Source organism: Chroicocephalus ridibundus, chromosome 6 (genome assembly GCF_963924245.1).
Source record: "Chroicocephalus ridibundus chromosome 6, bChrRid1.1, whole genome shotgun sequence".
Lineage (NCBI taxonomy): Eukaryota > Metazoa > Chordata > Aves > Charadriiformes > Laridae > Chroicocephalus > Chroicocephalus ridibundus.
In genome coordinates this window covers 58,142,677-58,164,167 of record NC_086289.1, presented here as the reverse complement: position 1 = coordinate 58,164,167, position 21,491 = coordinate 58,142,677, and the positions used below count along the sequence as shown (strand labels likewise).

Genomic DNA, 21,491 nt, shown 5'->3' with positions numbered 1-21,491 from the left:
AAACAAATTAATATTGCCAGGGTTGATTATAATGAAGAATCATAACAAAACACACACACACAAAAGTGTATTTTAGCATTTTTTTATTATAGTTTTGGCTAATGGTGATACATAAAACAGAATATAACAGATTTTTGTACCAAGAGCAAGTCATTTTTGCCACCAACTATAAAGCTCTGCAAATTCAAAAATATTTTGACCCCTAAACCAAAAAACATTGCAATGCTGTAACAGAAAAAGAATTGTGGCCAGTTCAGCAAGTCACCAAACAACATCTAGCTTTTGTCTCCAAGTCTTTCCTCTACCAGTAGTTGAGTTTGTCTGAAACAAAATCTCAGAAAGGTAGTCTCACTTTTCACGTCTTACCATAAAACCATCACAAGAAAAGTGAAGGGGAAACAGACCTTCAGAGACATCAGGCACACTACGAATGACTGCCCCAAAGACTTGGGAAGAAGCAGCAGTTAGCGGTCTTAAGTATTTCAGTTAAAACAGCAAGTGCCATCGACTTGCTTTCTCCTATTAAAAAATAAAACAAAAATGAAAATATTTCTCCTGCTAGAATTTTTAGATCAAAAATTATTTGCCTAAGAATCAGAGTATTTCATCCTGATCAAGTATTTTAATAGATACACAATATTTCAAAGAATAAGACATTGCTGAAAATAATTCCACAGGTGACCAAACAGCACTAAATGCATGGACAATCCGCTTTTGTTCCCATGTTAGAAAATACAGGAAAAGAACTATCAAACCAACATACACAGAGAGAGTTACACGTACAACCAGTCCCCCCTTTGCATACAGTTTAGATTTCACAGTTTTTCTTCAAGTACGGGTTCATAGTACTATTACAGCTTACCATACCCTACCAAGCTTATAGGTGAAAACACGAATGTCCCAGAGTCGCTCTCCTTGGCAAAGCGGACAGCATCTGAAGCATGCTGTGTTCGAAACATTTAACAGAGAGATACCAGAAAAATAGCTTAACAGTGGACAAACGGTGCATTATCAGAAAAAAAAAAAACCAAAACCAAACAGATTTGTGGCAACTGAAGAACAGCATGGGACTTCACAAAGTAATCAATGCCAAGTTTATAGTAAGTTCTTTTGGTAAATTTATGACAACTGATTCACGAAAACATATCAAAAGATTTTGAAATAAATAAGGTGTTGTGGAGTGTTTTCTGACAATACTGCCACATTGTTTTCTTTCTACACATCCTTTTCAAAAAGCAAGACAAGAACTTTGAAGTGCATGTTTTTCCATCTAAGTTTTGTATGTAAATATTTGACAAAATGTGACTTAAAACTTCTGTGCATCTCAACATACAAAAAGGTTCTCGTTTTCACTTTTGTCAAGGTTAGGGAAGGTCAAATGAGTTATGCAAAACTCAACAGTAATTGCTTTTGAGAAGAAAACTGGAGCTCCCTAGCAAAGGCTATGGTGCAGGAATTTACTTCACATTTTTAGAAAGATTCAAATATAAAACAATTAATAAACAGTAGTTTCCAGTGGGTAAAAATTTCAGTTGCTTAGCAGGTTTATATTTAATCTAGCCACTTAAGTAAAGTACCATTGGAATTACACATTAGCTGTAGAAATCCTATTACTTTTATCAAAGAAACATTAAAAAAAAATTTAAAAAGTCACAGCTGCACCTGAGCTCAAAGAAGAGAAAAAAGTTGCAATTCTATCTATTTATTAGCTGTTCAGATAACAATGTTTTGGAACAGCTCAGGTTAGGAAATCTGGTTGCTGGCTTTATCAGAAGTAGTAGAAGCACCAACCACGGTGTGTTACTGCTTACCCTATCAGCTACCACCTGTGTAGCTGTATACTATCGCTGTTATTATGTACTGCAAATACAATACCAGAAATGATATGCAGCAGAAGTCCAGCCCAGCTAAAAAACTGTCTCCTTTACTATCAGTGTTAAGGAAAGTGACCTTGGCCTAAAAAAAAAAAAAAAAAAAAGAAAAAAAAAAAAGTCACTTCCGAAGTAATACTGCTAACTCCATCTTGGAGCAAGACCTTAAAATACAGTTTGCATTGATCCTGTCAGGCACAGATCACTTTAAAAAAAAGAGAAGTGTGCTAGTATATATTTTGTACTACAATTAACAGTTTGCAATGCCCTAAAAACAGTATGAAAATAGTCATTAGGAATTATAGAATTTCTTATGCGTTTGTATACAGGAAACACCCATGCATAAAAAAACTACTCTTTGGGGTTTACCTCACTTAACAATATCAGCATTTATGAAGTTTATCTGGCTACAGTAATGCCAGAAAACAGCAGGACTGCTTGTGCTGACCTACAAGAAGCTCTTAAAAATTATCTGCAATAAAGTAAGATATTTTAGGCAAACAATAAAGAATATACGTCCCTCAAGGTTCACTATGAAGGAAATAATGCCTGTCACATAAAATACAGTGTGCCTCTTAAAGAGGCACTTCCTCTTATTTCTTTTGTTAAGACACAAGGCATGCTTGAATTTTAATTTGATACTTGCAGAGGCCAAGAAAATTGTCTGCACCGAGCAGAGACAGAAAAAGGGCTGATGCTCTCACAGACACACACCTGTAAACACTGCAAAAAAACCATAAAACTAACCTGGCAGGGATCCCTAGTGAGGTGACTATTACATGCCATTGAACAAGATATGACTGACAGCTGTTTATTTCTAAATGTAATAAGAAGTTAAAAGCAAGGAGTTAATAAGCTATATTAAAAAAAGATCATCTAACACTGTTATCAGGCTAGAAAAGTTTCAATGTCTATTTTGTATCCCTAATACAATGGGAAATTGAAAATAAGCTCAATATAAGAATTACTAAACAAAACCAAAGTCAAATGTGTTTAATATATAAAATACCAACTGACTACAGGTTATGAAATACGTATCACAGGAGTTACCACAATGCATCTCCACGTTAAACTTTAAAGCAAACTCCAAGTCACATGTTGAGCAAAAGCCATCCTTTCTGGTATGACAGCACCGCAATTCAACTCCAGAAGGTCTCCTTTAAGTCAGGATATAAAGCAACCTGAAAACAAGACAAAAAAATCAATTTACGATACACTATCCTCTTACAGCTAGAAACCTGAAAGAACTGCAAACGTTTAAAAGTCACAATGAAACAATGACTTCATCATGCGTTTGAGAATGACCTGTTTACACAAGTTCAAAAACTCCTTCCACTATTCTTTCCAGCATATACTGTATTGACTTTCTGGAAAATTTGAATATATTTATATATGCACACTAACATTTAGACTGCCTCCAAGCCATTTCACCTCACAAACAGTGGTTAAAACTAAAATTGAAACCTATGCAAACCCATCTTGTAAACATTTTTCCAAAACTTCTTACAACCAACCACAATAATGAGTAGTTAAAAGAAAAACCCTTTAGATAGCTATTTGAGTATCTTACCAAACACTTTATACGTGGTGTCCATGAACTGCACTGCTATCTCCTTCTCCACTTTGCATCTGCATCTGCATCTGCGCCTGCATTCTTGCAATCATCTCCTGCATGCGACGAAGCTGGAAAAGCAGCATGAAACAATCCTTTAGCCTAATCTCACTTCAGAATATGACTCTCTGCTGCCACCACACTGTTAATTATTTATATTAAAGAGGGAACACACATCTGCACTATCTGATGGGTAACAATCTCAGGTTACGGCATCTTTTTCTACTGCTCTTCTTCATCCCTTAAGACGTTGGAAATTTACTGACTGAAATAAGCAGGCTTCATTACTGTAATTTGGGATGAGATTTTTAAGCATCCCTAAATGGAAATCTATGCTTCCTCTGAAGTTAATCACATAAAAATGATGGTGCTGAAGTGCTGAAGCAACACTTACTAAAGCTCATCACCAGAAGACAAGCAGCTTGTTTATGTCCCTCCAAACTACATCTGTATCTGTTACTAAAAAAATTGTCAAGATTACTTCCCAACTCCCTTGCTAGTGATGACTAGGTGGAAGCAAGTATTACAGGCCAATCACCCGAGGAGACATAAGCATTATTAAAAATGGTTGAAGCTCAATTTTGAGCACTGCAACATTTAAACACAGGGTAATCATGGAACTCAGCTACTAAGATTAGTTCAGCCATGTCGCATGTACAATACTTAAATTCTTTTATTGTACCTAACTGTGACAGGTGGGAAGTCAACCTCCCTGATGAAATATTTTCAGATGTCTTTGCCTTTGTGGTCCTATACTTTAAACTCAAACTAAACTGTTAAGCTTAAAAATGAAAAGTTAAACCTGTGAAATCTTTATGCTATTCTTTCTTCATATTCCTTGAAACAACGACCCTTTACGTTTTTACTCTAGTTATCTTCTGGGATTTGGGTAGCCGCTAAGACCACTAGTAGAAGACTGAGCGTCTGCTTGTGCTAGGGCAGACCAAAAAGTCCATCTAACTCAGCCTTCTCTCCAACGCTGGCTATTAGCAAATGCATTGAAAAGCCTAACAGCCAGGTGGGCACACACAGTATTTCCTGACATACGCTCTCAAACCCCAGAAGTGTGTCAATTCTGAACTTGCTAAACCAAAAAATTCTACCTTTGTGTTTAGTGAGCACATTCATGGAGAAAGTAAAACTCTCCAGTCTCTCAGCATTTTTAAGCCTATCTGCGTTCTTGCTGTGCACAAAATTCCATGCTAATGAGTTCCACAATTTACAGACTAGCTTAAAAGTATCTTTTTATTTTAAATCAGCCACCTATTAATCTCGCTAAACGTGACCCCGTTTCTTGTATAGTAGATTCCCATTCATCCTGCCATCTATGATTATATAAGCCTATATCCTTCCCCTCTATCATCTACTTCCCAACAAGAACCTTACCGTAATCTCCCCTTGTACAGAACCTATTTCAGATCTCCACTTCAGCCTTTCTGCCCACTTTTTGCTATTCACTGTACTTTTTCTAGTCTTGGCTATAGCCTTTTTGGGTAAGCGGGACAATGAAAACAGTGTTAGAGCTATGCATTATGGACTTATCATAGTGGCAGAGTAAGAATTTCCGTTTCATTCTTTGTTCCTACCATTGTTCCCTCCTTTGCTGCAGAGCTGAACTGACTTTTTCCCAGTCTGCAATTGCTAACTTAATGTTTACTCATCCGAGGATGGCGCGCCCGCCCCACACAACACGCATTACATCCATCACTAATTAGTACAACGGGGTCAGGCATTTTACCAGATTCTACCTGTTCCAATAAATCAGTATCCTGAGACTCCTCTACAGCTTTTCACATTCTGTTTTGTTACTGCACCTTGAATAATTTTATATTAGCAAATTCTGTCTTTTCCCTTTACAAATTAGCAAGCTCATATAAATCATTTGACCTAAAGTAGTGATACAAGAATAAAAATTCCCCCATTACAAGAGGATAGAGTTCTGTCATCTTACTTCAGCTTCTTTTTCGAGCAGAATCTGGTCTTTATTTACTTCTTCATCTTCAATTTTCCTAAAATAAGATAAATATTGTTCAATAATGTGCATACATGGCAGATTTTGAACTTCCAGAGAATGCTTTGTTGACAAAAATCAAGGCTCTTAGAACACATCTTATACGTCAGAGTTTCATAATAGAAACAAATTTCATTGCAACATGCTCACCACATAGCTGCGATTAATGTTTTTATTTTAAAATTATTTTTAAGACATCAATTTATCCCTTATTCCTCCATAAAGTTATGCCCAGAACAAATGTCAACTGTTCTAGCTGTGACTTTAAAACATGACACATCTTGGCATGTAGGTATCAATAAAAACTATTTCTGAACAGCATTCAAGTATAGCAGTTTTCCTGAGCATAACATTATCTTGACTGATTGCAATTTGAGTACCACACAGATACAGCAAATTAAAAAATACTGCAAACACATACTCAAATATTCTCTTTCATTGGTGCAGTAAATCAATACAACTAAATCAAAATATAAGTTCAAGGTAATGCTGGACAAGATGTCAACAAAAATATCAAAGCAACATGCAAAATAACCAGTGTTCTACGCAATTCTGTATCTGGAAACCTGGCTACCTCCGGGCAGAACCTTCCTGCGATGTAGTTCTAGCCCATCTCTAACTTCACGAACCATGTTTGCTACCACACATCTAAAAGGCTTATAACCAAAACCATATAAGTAACACAACCACTGTACATATCTGGAGTCCTTCCAATTGGAGGAACCCTTTATCCTCTGCTCCACTTAAGATTTTGAAGTTTGATTATTTTTCTAGTATTGTCACCCCTTTTTTTTTTTTTTTAAGTCCAAAAGATTTCTTTTGTATAACATGTTAAAGTATAGTACAAACATTGAGTACGCCTGTCAAAATTAAGCAAATGCTTTCAATCAGTATCTCAGCACTCTTGCTTAATTGGGACGTTCCAGTTTTACACTGAGAAACCAAACATAAGGATATTTTTATGTACTATACTTTCAAGATTACCTTCCGCTTTGCTAACGGATTTCTTCTACCCCATGTTGCAATGGAGAAGATCTGCTAACAGATCTAGTCACACAAGTGCCATCAAAAGTGCAAAGCGAACAAACTGATACTTGTTAAAAGGTTAACAGAAACAGATTGTCAAAAAATCCTCTGTGCCCAAAAACCTCTAAGAACATTAGTGAATACAGTCAAAAAGCACTAATTGTCAAGCACTGCCAGTGGGATAGATGCAAGTTTGAAATAAATTCACATGCAAACTACCCTCACTTACAGTAAACTTAACTATATCCTATGAAAACAAAGATATATAGGCCATTTCACTACACAAGATACAAAAATACGTTTTAGTTTCACAAAGAAAGATACCCCAACTTAACAGCAACTTACTGTCACAGGTCCCTGTCAGAGGGAACTCTAAATCCACTAAAAATCGGTCAACACTATTTTAAGTCTGGAAGACCTTAGGATACATTTCTTTTAAGACCTTAGTGCACATTTCTTTTAAGACCTTAGTACATACCTGTCAGATAACAGGCAGCAGACAAACTCGTTTTCCTGAAAACTTACGAGGCGTGTGACAAAACCTATGTCAACAGCATGACCGAAAAAGCTTTGCAAAATATGTCAAACCCACTGAAATGTGCAATTATGAAATCCTCTAGTGGTTGACATAAGAGAAGCAACTGAAAAATCTAAACCAGGAAACATCCAGTCTTCAACAAGAACTCACAAACTCAACTTTACAAACCCTGCTATTTTAGTTAAAAATGGAGTGTTCTGCCTGTCTCTCTTACCAGGAAAGCTGTGCCCTACACACCATAGCTCAAAATAGGGCTGAAAGACACTATACTGTCAGTGCCATGCAAAGAAAATTATTTATTTATAGCATGTTTAATAAAGCACTACAGAAGGACTTGAGTTTCTCTTTCTAAAGACACAGTCCAAATAGGCCAGTAGTTAATTATGAAAAAAACCACCAACCTTTCACATATCAGCACTGACCTAACTTGCGGATTTTTGAAGACAACATTTATCATAGACATCTGCCCCATTTATTTACCTCAAACATTCCAATCTAACTGCAGAGATCTAAGTATACCCTTTTAATGTCACAAATGCCTCTTCAGATTTATGTAATACTTTTTCTTACGCTCAATGTAAGCTGGTCGACTGAACTTGGTGTTGTCTGGAGCTACAGAGCTATCTGTGATCTACCAAATCCTAGCAATGAAATGACAGGAGAGAGAGAGACCAAAAAATAAATTCAGGAGAGGAAGAAACAGCATGTAACCATAAGATGACAACCTGCCGCCTCGTTTGAGCCTCTCAGAGCGGAAGTTCTCATAGTGAAGATCCTGGGTCACCTCCTGAAGATCTTGCATATGGGTGCTGGAGGAAGAAGAATAATTAAAGCATAACTGCGTCACATCAGCTTGCTTAACCAACTCACATTCAGCACTGTATTGGGTCAATGTGCTCAGCATGAACACCCATTTAAAATGCTAATTTAAATCAGACTGGTCCAATAAAAGACACATAGAGAGACCATCTCAGATCCTGAGGTAGACCTGACATAAGCTGTCCTGCTGGGTGAGGTGTTTGATGAAGCAGTGCTGGGCAAGGGAAGCAGAGTAGCAAAGCCTGAAAAAAAACAACCAGTGGACTTTTGAAGTCTACTCCTTCACAGATATATATCCACATAGAGATATATTTAAATAAGCACGAGGTGTGAAACAACCTGTTTTATGTTCCTATGGATCCGAATAGCAATACAATACTGTGTTCGACAAAAGAATTAGACAAAAGATGATTTTCATAGAATCACTAAGTAATTCAGATTGGAAAGAACCTATGGAGCTTATGTGGTACAATCCCTGCCTAGGCCAGCTAGGCCAAGGCTGCTCATGGCCTTCTCCAGACAAATTCTGAATGTCTCCAAGGATTCCACAACCACTACAAATCCCCAGTACAATGTTTGATTATCTTCCTGGTGACTTTTTTTAAAAATACCATTCAATTGGAATTTTCTAACTTACATTAACATGGTCCTCAGCTTCAGGAAGTCATTATGTTCCGGATTCTCCACTTCAACTACACCCCATGGGTAGAGTCGGCCTCTAACTTTTTTGCCTTTCGCTTCAATGAGTTGATTGGATCCCACTACACAAAATGGAATGCTGGCCTGAAAGCCAAAAATGCAAAAATTATTAATTAGGAAACAGAACAAACAACTCCAAGAACAACTCTTGTTCTGCTCAGCACTGCATATTACGGTAATAAGTTCATAATGCTTTTAATTTAAAGGTGTAAAAAAAATAAAAAAAGAAGTAATTATTGCCACCGTCTTCCAGATAGGGAAGCCTGGCGACAGACACACAGTGATTCACTCAAGGTCTCATCACAGGCCACAGTATGTATCTTGTTCTAAAGCCATCACAGCAGTCCAAAAAGATACAGTATATTATCCGCATATGTCACCTATGAAGCCAGTCATACCTTCAGGAGTCTGGTCTGCTCTTTAAAATCTTCATCCTCATCTGATTCAGCATCAGGTAGGTGATAAATCTTGATGCCATGCTCTTCTATTTCATCCAGAATCTGAGATTTATAATATAAGACATTGAGATAATATATATGTAAAGTCAGTGCTTTTAAATCTTAAGGTAAAATTTAATCAGTTATACACAGAAATTTGGGCCTATCTTACTGATCCAAATTACTTGGAAAGTTATTTATTTTTAAAAACCACATTTCTTCATGATATTCAACAATTGCTTGCCACAGACTTTCAGACAAACAACAGTGTTCAAATAAACAGTGTCCTTTGTGGATTACACATAAGAAATTGACCTTTTTTTAAACCTTTGCAATTGTTTTTTTTAAATTATAAAGCATTGACTCAGAAGTCATAATTGCTTTGAACAGCCTAAAACTCCTTGCTCTTGCCTCTGAATTACTATCTGGGGGGTAGGGGTGGGAGTGTCAAAAAACTTAACTGAGCTACAGACACGACAAATACTTTTTTCTGTCTTCATGACTGCTAAGAATGGCATCCGCAGCTGGAATCCATTTGCCATAAACCCAATTTTTGCTCTTAAAAAAAATAATCTTTGTTTCTGCAGAACTCTAGCACAATATGTATATGAAACTAAAGTATACTTCTCTATTTTCATTGCAAGTTGAGTAATATAAGGATTTTCAGAATATCTGAAAAAATCATAGATAATGTTTTAAATATAACACCTAAGACTGGATAAAGTGTGCCTTCTGGCAAGTTAATTCTAACATTTTTTTCTAAATTTCATAGTTGTTATTAATTCATGATGGTTTTTTTCCGCCCTCAGCAAATACATCATCAATTCCTGCAACACTGAATGTGTTAAGGGGAGTTGCCTTATGGAAGAAAGAACTGGAAGGTATTAGAAGAGGATGACACAGGGGAAGAAAAACAACCCCAAAATCAGAAAAATCTCTGAAATTCTTATTTTCCAATCAAAAGTATTCTGACTGGGTAAAAAAAATACATGCGCATTCTAGACGCAGATACCGTCTCTGCTTTGTAACTGATTAAGCAGATAAGGGAGCAATGACCACTAGCAAATGCATTTAAATATTTTTCCAAAGTTTCAAAATTCACTCATAATGTAATCATAAATGTAGCCAATCTGCCTTTTCACAGGCGACATTTTAGGGATAATTTCCCAGTTAATAATAAAAGAATTTTTACAAGATACCAAACTACATATTAAATGATGTTACACTGTGCGTGAGATTATATTTTTCTTGGCTAGGACAGAGTAAGGTTGAATGAGAACACCCCTCTCTTCAACAACCATGCTACCATAACCAAAGTACAGCATTTTTCAGCAAGCTAGAAAAATACTTACCCTTTTTTTTAGTCTTTCTCGCTCTTTCAGCGAAAGAGTGTCAGCTTTTGCAATCACTGGTACAATATTTACTTTGTTGTGTATAGCCTTCATAAACTCAACATCCAGAGGCTTAAGGCTAAAATTAAAATATGGAAAAAGGTAAATTTATTTTTAATCTAAATTACCAATTTATTTTCACACCAATGTAGTTCTCCTTACACAGAAAGAACACACCCAATTAACTCCAGCAGTTCTAATACTTCCTTAAGTAATGTCAATCTGATCCTAAAAATTGAAGTCAAGAGGCACAAACCAAGTCCCCGAAGTAAAATAATTTAAAAAATAAAATGTCAGAGAAACACCTACCCATGACCAAACGGTGAAATGAAATAGAAGCAGCAATGAACCCGGTTATCTATGATGTGTCTTCTGTTCAAACCACTCTCATCATGCAGATATCGCTCAAACTGCTCATCGATGTAAGAGATTATAGTCTTAAAACTGTAAAACAAATATGAATTCGAGAAATCACGCTTGTTCCCAACTGGTCAATAATTTTAGCGATGTTTCAAAGGTAATATTAAAACACCAAGATATCCTGCTGATGATCAAAAATTAATTTACTGATGCTGTGAGACTGTAAGAGTAGAAGAGCACATATTTTAAAATTGTAATTGAATTCCAGAATAACAAACTACTATGAATATTTTTAATATTAAGAGAAAATATACATACATATAACACACAACAACTGCAGGAAATTTCTCTTGGTTAGGTATTTATCTTTTGACTAGTATAATTACACACACTCAAGCTAATCTAAGCTTCTTGTTCCAAATTTATTTTAAATCATAGAATTGTTTGGGTTGGAAGGGACCTTTAAACATCATCCAGTCCACGCCCTCCGCCATAGGCAAGGACGTCTTTCAGTAGGTCAGGTTGCTCAAAGCCCTATCCAACCTGACCATGAACACTTCCAATGATGGGGTATCCACAACTTCCCTGGGCAGTTCCAGGGTCCCACCACCCTCATTGTAAAAAACTTCTGCTTTACGTCCTAAATCTAGCTATTTTTTATGACCTAAATCTACCCTCTTGCAGTTGCCCTTTGCCCTGTTACTTACTACAGGTCCTGGTAAATAAGTCTCGAAAGGCCTTAGTAAGGTCTCCCCAGAGCCTTCTCTTCTCCAAGCTGAAGAACTCCAACTCTCTTAGCCTTTCCTCATAGGAGAGGTGTTCCAGCCAGTGTTGGACCATTTTTGTGGTTCTGCTCTGGACCCACTCCAACAGGTCCATGTCTGCCTTGTGCTGGGTGCCCCAGAGCTCCACACAGGTCTCACAAGAGCAGTGTAGAGAGGGAGCATCATCTCCCTCAACCTGCTGGCCACGCTTCTTTTGATGCGGACCAGGACACGAATGGCTTTCGGGGATACAAGCGTACATTGCCAGCTCATACTCAATTTGTCCACCAGTATCCCCAAATTCTTTGCAGGGCTGCTCTCAACCCATTCATCTCCCAGTCTGTATTGATATTGAGGATTTCCCCAACCCACGTGCAGGACCTTGCATTTGGTCTTACTGAAATTCAGGAGGTTTGCATGGGCCCACTCCTCAAGCCTATCAAGATCCCTCTGGATGGCATGCATCCCTTCCTTCTAGTGAATCAACTGCACCACTCAGCTTGGTGTCATCTGCAAATTTGCTGAGGAAGAACTCGGTTCCACTATGTCACTGATGAAGACAGTAAGTAGTATTGGTCCAAGTACAGACCCTTGAGGGACACCATTCTTCACCGGTTCCCACTTCGACATTGAGCCACTGACTGTTAACTCTTTGGACGCGGCCATCCAGCCAATTACTTGTCCATCTAACAGCCCATCCACCAAATCCACATCTCACCAATTTAGAGGCAAAAACGTTACGGAGGACCATATGAAAGGCCTTACAGAAGTCCAGGTAGATGATATCAGTAGCTCTTCCTTTATGCACTCCATCATAGAAGGCCATCAGATTAGTCAGGCACGATTTGCCCTTGATGAAGCCATATGGGCTGTGTCTAACCATCTCCCTGTCTTCCACATGTTTCAACATATCTTCCAGGAACATCTGTTCCATGATCTTGCCAGCCATGGAGGTGAGGCTGACTGGTCAGTAGTTCCCAGGGCCCTCCTTCTTACCCTTTTTAAAAATGGGCATGATGTTTCCCTTTTTCCAGTCACAGGGGACTTTGACTGCCATGACTTGAAATATGGCAATATCTGCCATAGATAACTCGACGAGATGGTATGCATCTTGTTGGGTCCCATGGACTTATCAAGTCCCTTATCAAGTTCAAATTCATCAGGCGGTCTCGAACCTGCCCTTCACTTACAATGGGAGGGACTTCATCTCCCCAGTCCCTGTCTTGAGGTTCAGGGGCTTGAGAGATGTGGGAAGAGGGATTACCATTGAAAACTGATTGCCATGGATCTCAACATTATTTCTCAGTACTTATTATAACGTAAATTTCTCAAAAAAACCAAACAATCAAACCCAAAGATGATGAAAATGCAGAATCTGAGAATGTTCAGATGAATGTGGACAAGATATAAAGTTTGATTTTTACTTGCACTAAAGACTAGATTAATTACAATATTCTCAGAATATTGTTGGATTTCTTGTGTCCCAACGGTTCCGTTGCTTTCTGACTATAAAAAAAAGTCAAGGTCACTGTTCACTTAAAACTTTCCCAAACTTAATAAAGTTAACTAAGAAAAACAATAAATCAAAATATCTGTGTCACAAAATTTATTTCAAGTTGTGTGGAAGTTATTGATGCCTCTTTACTTTGAGCTGCATACCATTATTAATACAGCCCCACTTCAGTTACTTATTCCCCACCCCCTAGTAAAAATATGAAATGGATGTCAGTCTTCATACGTACCAGTCTCGACAATTGATAGCATCCCCGTATCCTGGTGTATCTACAACCGTCAGACGTAGTTTCACACCCCTCTCTTCAATTTCAACTGTTGAGGCCTCAATCTGCACAGTGCGTTCAATCTTCTCTGAAATACAATAAACTTCATCTTTCAGAACAGAATTTATAAGGCTATGTCATTTTGAGATATATATGATGTAGAAACTAAGGCAAAAGGGACTGAGAAAAAAACGTAGGTAATCAGCAACTTGACGAATGATACTAAATTACATGTATGTATTTTTTTCCCAAGGTTGAAAGTGGTAAGTAATCGTGAGCCAACATGATAAATCATTAAAGCAAGTCATTCAACAAGTAGAAAACAGGGGAGGGGAAAAACGCATCTTCCTCTATTTTCTGACAATATTCTCTTTCATTGGTTTATTGTATGCCTTGGTTAACAGAATAAAAAGGAGACATGGGACTGAAGAAGAAAAGCACGTGACGTTCACATTCACTAAATATCAACCCAAAGCAAAGGAATCAAGTTGCAAGTCCAAGCAGATATAAACAACGCATGTGTTTAGAATTGCAACAGATTAAAAATTAAAGAACATTACTGATTGTTTTAGTTGATTGTTTATCTTGCTGTGACACAATGACGTTTTTTTAAGCAAAAGAAGGGACCAACTTTCTAGGTGCCAATATGAATACACCCAAGGACTAAACAACAAAGACGGCGTGTATGTACTGGGTACAGAGGGAACCCGTTCTATCAAACAGTTCAAGTATCGGGAAATACATTAGAAATTATTACAGCTAGAAATCACTACTGGTTGTTACTAAAATCCAAAGATAAAAGCATTCAATTCCAAAAATCATCAAGAACAGAGAAACTAGAACAAAGGTGTGTTTACCAGCAGCTCCTGGGATTATCCTTTCTGGGTAGAGATCTGTCAAGAAGAGGCTGTTTATTAATGTAGATTTTCCCAATCCAGATTCACCTGTGATTCAATATAAAGATAAATTCAATATATTTACATTATTAATTTCAACTGCATCCAGACAGTATCATCTGACTATACTTTTTTTCATGTTAAATGTAAATATTCTTTTAATTGTGATTTTTAAATTTACAGCTTATAATTTTGTATTAGAAAAGTTTGCACAAAAAGGTTGAATGACAATTTTTATATCTCAGCTTTACAATACACTCTCAGAGCTTTCATGATGATTTATAACTAAATCTGCTAGTCAAGTGGAGTTCTGATCAATTTCATCCTAAAATTTCACATTTCATGTCTCCTGATTTTTTAAGGCCTGCTTTTCTGCTGTCACTCCAGAACGTGGAAGATCATACCCAGCGAGAAGCTAGATCCTGCCTAGGCTATATCATCAATTTAACAACAAAGAAGGCATTTCTGAACTGCTACACAGCCAGCCATTGTAAATTGTGATTTATTTTTGCTTTTTATGCTAATATGGCAAACAGGAACCCAAGGGAAGAGGGATATGACATAGCCACTGGGCATACGCACAAAGCCATTTTTTCACTGATGAAATTTGGGATTATCAAATTTTACCATAAATATATTTTTGTTCTAGAGCTACTGACTGAGCCGTGAGGGAAGTTCAAAAGACAACTAATTAACTAAAGATCAAGATCTTAATCAGAACAAAAGTTCACACCATAAAAAAGACCAGCAACTTGAAGTGCTCATTACTTGAATTCAACGAACAAATCATTTTATAGAATTTTTGTTTTATTTCAGGTGTTGACAGTATTAATTTAAAAAATTAGATGTTAAAAATGATGGGCCGCATAATCCCTTTGAGTAACACAGACTATTCTGCAATAGGGATCTGATAAAAATATCTGAATGAAAGAAAAAAAGAAATGGAATTATTTTTTAAATAAAGATTTGACTAGGAGCTGCCAGATTTTAATGCCTTACGGAATGCATCTCTTAAGACCAGATTTTACCAGTGCAGCCTTCACTCAGGAAAGTGAAATGCAGCCAGAGCAACTCAACAGTCACATGGCATCATTTCAGCAAAATCAAAAAAAGTATGATTTTAACCAGTGGCACATGCCATGCTTTCAGTCTGGGCAAATATTACATGTAAACCAAATCACTTTTTATAGTCGCTGTCAAGGATTAATGAAAAAAGCAGTTACTCTAACTACTGGCCAAAATATTAGAGTTTAGTGACTCTCAAATGAAATAACTGGTTAGATGAAGCCATAGCTTAATAATGAGAATGAACACGAAATTGTTAATAAATACAAGTGCTTAGGATTTCTTTGTAAGCAACACAGCCAAGCAGCCAAATTGTTATAAACCCCAGCTCATATTTTCACAAACAACAATAAAAGAATAGCAGAAAAAAACAATAAGGAGAAAAATCATTGATTAGGACTCTGTCAGCGCAGATAGCTTTTAAAGAAACATTCTCCTGCTCAGAAATTAAGCAGCATGGGAACTTAACAAAGAATAACAGTTCAATACAGGCATTGTGATATAGCCCACAAGAGAACATATTTAAACCCCATGGATATTTCAAGAGAAAGAATTCACATTCCAAACTGTTGAAATCATCAACAATTTAAAGCACAGTTTATTTTATCTTACATCGACTGACTCTCTCTGCTAATGTGTCTTAAAGTAGCACTCCAAATTTTCAATGAAATTACTTTTCTCCAAGTTCTCTTCCTGTAGTTTTAATCTATCCCTTAGAACACTGGCAGGCAACAACTGTAAACTTTACTCTGAGACGTGGGTGGGGTTATTTGCCTTTCTGTTACTTTGACACTGTGTCATTTTCCCCCTATTTAATATTTCACAAGAGACTAGAAACAACTGTTTGGTCTATATAATTTTACATTTCTTTCTGCCAGAACTGTTTCACAGAGCACTATTTGCAATTAATCTCAAGGAGATCTGGAAATTAAGTTTAGCTACACATCTTTTGAGAAAGCGCATCTTTAGTTTCTCAGAACTGTTCAGATTTTTATGATCACTGAACAGTAAATTCTGAAGAGTTACAGTAGATACCATAATGTGAAACATCTGCTTATAGTTTAGCTTAACGCTTAGATTTTATAAGATATCCATTATGATGTTATCCTAAGCAAATCCAATGAAAGATACAGGAAACAACTACGATAAAATTATAGGAAGGCAAAAGTAAGGGCCACCTCTGTCTAACACTGAACTACAAAAGGGAGAAAGAGGATAAAAGGAATGCTAGGGCTGTTATTTGGCAAAACTAATGAAAGGTTTGAGGGCAGACTCTTTCTGTAACTACTGGAATCCAAACCAATTAAGAACTTAAACACCTCCTACCATGTACCGCCTCACCTCTCCTGCTCACTTCCACTGTGATCTCTCTTGGACAAATCTAACACACAAATGAGATTTACTTCTTGTGACGCCAGGTAATAAAGAACCTAATTCTATTAGGGTACTTTTTGCAAAAGCCTATTTTAAAAGCAAGAATTAAAGAGTTCAAACACCAAAACTCAGAAGTTACAGCTCCCAAGCAGTGTGACCAGGAGAGAAATAAAAGACGCCCAAGCCTGATTTGGGAGCCTACTTAATTTGGAAAAATAACACCAGCTTCTCAGAGGATGAAGGTATTTCTGCAGACACACTAGATTTTTCTTCCAGATACCAACACAGACTCTCAATGAAGTATTGAATAGAATTAAACTTTAAATTACAACTGCTAACAGAAAATCAAGATCAATTTTAAAAGTAAGAGCTTACATCAAAACCAACTAATCCAATTCTCATTCTTCTCTTACAAGAGTATTTAGAAGGGAAAGACCAGATTCTTTTTAGCTACAGAAGCATAAAGAACATCTTAAACCAAACAGTCTCCCTAATACTATTCACTTAATCAAAACACACAACTAAACAAAGATTGTATTCAAATGCAAAACCAGTTTTAAACTATATTTTAAATGGAATGCTTGAATCCTCTAAGAGAGAAGAGAAGGAGGGAAGTAATAATCCTCACAACAAAATTTCTTCACTTCACCCACAAACTTATTAATGCATTCAAACATGGTTTGTAGTGTGGAAAACAACTGCTGCATGAATTAAACTATAAAAGAAAGTTAAATGCTACAGTACAGAAGAGCTTTCTGAGACAAGCTGAAGCCTTACAATAGTGGAAATAATATTCATTTGAATTCCAAATTCCCTATGAGCAAATACTAATTTTGAGAAAGACTACAAAATATTTCCTTACCGACCACCATAAGAGTAAATTCAAACCCCTTTTTCACAGACTTCCGGTGAACCTGATTCGGAAGGTTTGCAAATCCAACATAGCCAGGGGTTTCTGGATTCGTAAACTGAGCAGGCTGTTGCTAAAAATAAAATAAAATAATCAACAATAAGCAACTGCTCACGACATACCTGTTTGCATAACTGCTTTTTTTATTTCAAATGTTTTGAAGCTACATGACATACAGAGAGAAAACTACACAGGCATTCCTCCTATTCAACAGTTTCTCAATGAAGTACAGAACAATGACATTCACCTAGAGTTTAAAAAGAAAAAAAGTTTCATTTATTCAGCTATCCAGTCAAGATCACCTTAGGTAAAAAAGAAACAAAACCATGAACATTTATTTATCGAAGTATGAAGTCCATTCACCAATCACACGCTTTTAAAATAGTGTCTTCAGACACATTTCAAGTAAAAAAGCTTGTGTTCAATGTTTCTGGACTTAAATAAAAAGGTGACCCTTTCTAATCTGTTTTTAGCACATCCAAATGAACCCAGTGAAAGAACAGCGAAGTGATACCCATCTGCTGTAAGTCCTCTTTAGAGATGTTTTTTAAAGGGCGGGGGGGAGGGGTATTTACACAATAGTGTTTCTTATGCCCACCGCTACGAATACTGCAGAGAAATTAGTTCTATTAGATCTATTAGTTTTCCTCTTCAAACATGTTGCTCAAGCACCCTTTATCGTTCATTTCGCTCCAATAAGCTAATATGGATGTTCTACCCATTATACCAAATGCAGGGGACCAAGAATTAGATAAATCCCAGTATGTCAAGAATATGTTAAGTTACCACATTGTTTATAACGGATTTTACTGGAAGATCAGTTGACTCTATAAATCAATGAAGAAATTAAATCTAAGAACATCCTTTTCTTAAATGTTTGTGCTCAAAACACAATAGCAGAATGGAAGTTTCAATGAATATGCACCAGGGAGTTTGTACGCAACCTCATGACCAAAATTAAATCCTTCCAAGAGGGAAGGACTGAACAGTTAACTGCAGAGGTTTATACTTGTAGAAAACTACTTTAATGTATCTTTTACATCACTCAATCTTTCAATATTATTTCTTCTAAATGTGAATTCTCTCTTATGACCCATAAATTTACCATACTCGTCACCATCAAACACGATGCAAGTTACACATTCTACTCTTGCAGATGAACATTTAAAAACAAATTATCTGTTCCACATTGTTACATCAGAAGACAGAAACGTTGTTCTTACCTTGGACATGTTTATGGAAAGTCAAGAACAAATCTGGAAAAATAATAATGTTTTTCAGCTTATTAAAAATCATACAAGAAAAAAAAACCAAAACCGAAAACCCCACAAAACAATATAACCCACTGTAACACATGAAATTAAGAAAGAAGCATTCTTGATTGGACGTCCAGAGTTTGAAACAGTGTCAATTGCTTCACAGAGTACAAGTATTTGACTCTTCAGTATTAACAAGTGGCAGAATTTTCAGCTTGCTCGTATTAAGATCATGGGGCAATAAATTCAAGCAATATAAACGTGGGGTGCTAAAGCCACTAGATGTATGACAAACCATTTTGAAGTCTGAAAAAGAAAAGTTCACATCCTGTCCGGAAGCTAACCAAACACACTGCTTAAAGGCATCTTACTATTTACAGGAAACAGCTTTTTCAAAGCTCAAAAAAACCCAACCCATTTGTATTATTTTTTCTTTTTAAGCCTCCTTCCCCTCAACATTTCCTTTCATGTTCAAGTGTTCTGCAAAGAGTTGACAGCTTCAAAATGAAACATTTTCTCCTCCTCTTTCGTCTGGATGCTTGCAAACTCAGTAATCTTAACTTCTGTTGCCTAGATAAGATTTTCACATGCAGCTGCATCCCTTTGAGATACAAAGCAGACATGAAAAAAAAAAAATCTCATCTAGCACCTCCATGCAAAAAAGTCTCTTGACAAACAAGGACCTGCCAACAGAAGAGAACTTCTATTACACTATTACACAAATTACACATGTAATTTGCCACAGCAATATAAAAAATGTCAGCATATGCTGTATCTTCAAGTGAGGAGTGCTTCAAGTCCCCCTTCTAGTCCCTCCCCTGGCTTGCCCTCTAACCAAAAAGGTATCTGTTCCCATTCACAAAGCCCACATACCATAGCTACCCCTTATCTCTCTAGCTCACTCCCACTTTCATTCTACAGATTTGAAATTATCACCAACTGATTCCTTCCTTCTTCCAAGCAGATTTTTGTCAGTCAGTTCAGCTTCATGTGAAATGACACCAAATTGCTTTGAAGCACCCTTCAGTCTGTCCCTCCCATCAAAGAGACATCTTGAACAGCCTGCTGTGTCAGACAGACAGGAGCCCAACCTTTTTTGTGCTAGGCAGAAAGTGAAGTTCTTTTCAAACTGGTGATGGTTTCCAGCAGCTATGGCATTTACTTCCCAAAGCTACGGTATATGTGTGTATATAACTGCATCCTCCTTTAGATTTATTAAGATGAAAGTTTTTAGCTCATCATGATTACTTCACTGTTAACAGTTACCAAGCTGCTTTTTTTCCCGCCTCACAATAAGGAAGAGGTCAGTTCTGAGAAAGGCTAAAAAAGGAGGAAGGACAGAGTAAAGGTGCTAAACATTGAAGCAATTTGGTGTCACTTCACATGAAGCTGAACTTGCTGACAAAAACCTGGCATCCTGATTACGCACACAGAATAAAAATGGGTAACATGCTTCTCAAATGAAATTTCATGCTAAAAATAAAATCCAGTATCTGCAATGTCTGTATTTCAGTCAATAAGCTGGTCTATGACCTATGAAGTATTCAACTACTGAAGAGGTTATCTGTGAGACTTTTATCATCATGCAAGATTGCTCCGACAGCAACTCTTCCAAGAGTGTTTCCTGCCGAGTGATGTCACTGATCCCTGCTTAACCATTCTCCACGAGAGATTTTCAATGCCAAACAAAACCAGATCCTGCTAGAACACAGAACATTCTTGTCATTCACGAGGCTTGTCTGTCACCCAGCTATTTCTCAGGGGAAGGCTAAGAGCGGAGGAAAGTTTCTCACAGCTATGAAGATGCAAAGGAGAGCTATTTATGCAGATGGCTGCAGTTACATTACGTTTTAATACACGGACCAAGCACAGACATCTTTCAGGAAAGCTCTTTCCCATAGCATTCCCTTCAGAGCAGCGGCTGAGCGCTCCCACACAGGCAGGAGCACACAGTCTCGGAGCAGTCCAGATTTTCCTCTGGAGCTGGTCGATCATGTTCCTCACCCTGCGGTTTCAACAACCCGGTTGTAGTTTTCTACGAGAGCGTCTTCCGAAGCGTGGCATGCAAAAGGCACTGGAGCCACTACCTCACCCCCTCCGGAAAGAGGGAACGGCATCTCCGAGGCCCTCCTGTCGGCGGCACCCGACGTTCAGGCGGCCCAGGCGAGCACAAGGCCCCGCGCTCGGCGGGGGCAGGCAAGGCGCTACCTCACCCCTCCGACACCCCCAAGATGCCGCCGGCCGCCGCCCCGCAGCCCCCCACCGTCCCGCTTCCTCCTCACCAGCATCTTCCCAGCACCCCTCTGGGCCGCCCCGCCGCCTTCCCTCAGCCCCGTCCCGCCGAGCACGTCAGAGGGGCTTCCCGGAAAGCTTGGGGAAGGGGCTGTCCTGGAAGGGGCCGCGCAGACGGACCCCCAGGCCCCACCGAAGAAAAGCAACGCCCCTCACTTCCCCTCAGGGCCCCCCATCTCCCCTCACCGCCCCCCGCCTCAGGGCCCCTCCCCTCACCTGCCGACCCGCGTCGCCCGCAGCCAACAGCCCGCACCGCCGCTCCCGCGCGCGCGCACCGCCAGGAGGGAAGGGGAGGAGCCGAGGCGCTCGGCCCCGCCCCCAGGCCCCGCCCACTGGGCGGTGCCGGGAGGTGCGGCGCGGGGGCCGGCGCGCATGCGCCTCGCCCGTTCCCA

General features: G+C 38.2%; 1 protein-coding gene across 1 annotated transcript; it reads right to left on the bottom strand.

Moving 5' to 3' along the window:
* Nucleotides 1-68: 68 nt before the first annotated feature.
* Nucleotides 69-21,427, bottom strand: SEPTIN2 (septin 2). The gene is made up of 13 exons (XM_063338935.1): nucleotides 21,316-21,427; nucleotides 18,775-18,807; nucleotides 17,504-17,624; nucleotides 14,164-14,250; nucleotides 13,271-13,394; nucleotides 10,714-10,848; nucleotides 10,366-10,483; nucleotides 8,975-9,076; nucleotides 8,515-8,660; nucleotides 7,784-7,867; nucleotides 5,435-5,492; nucleotides 3,442-3,554; nucleotides 69-3,052 (listed from the first exon to the last, which is right to left on the bottom strand). The coding sequence occupies exons 2-12, from the start codon at nucleotides 18,781-18,783 to the stop codon at nucleotides 3,450-3,452; spliced, it is 1,089 nt and encodes a 362-aa protein (XP_063195005.1). The 5' UTR covers nucleotides 18,784-18,807; nucleotides 21,316-21,427; the 3' UTR covers nucleotides 69-3,052; nucleotides 3,442-3,449.
* Nucleotides 21,428-21,491: the final 64 nt, after the last annotated feature.

What these genes read in the sequence shown, in the direction of transcription:
- SEPTIN2 (XM_063338935.1), bottom strand. An exon ending in GCTATCAATTGTCGAGACTG is followed by an intron (nt 10,849 to 13,270) that starts GTACGTATGAAG and finishes TTTGTTTTACAG; the next exon opens with TTTTAAGACTATAATCTCTT. An exon ending in AGGCTCAAACGAGGCGGCAG is followed by an intron (nt 5,493 to 7,783) that starts GTTGTCATCTTA and finishes ATCTTATTTTAG; the next exon opens with GAAAATTGAAGATGAAGAAG.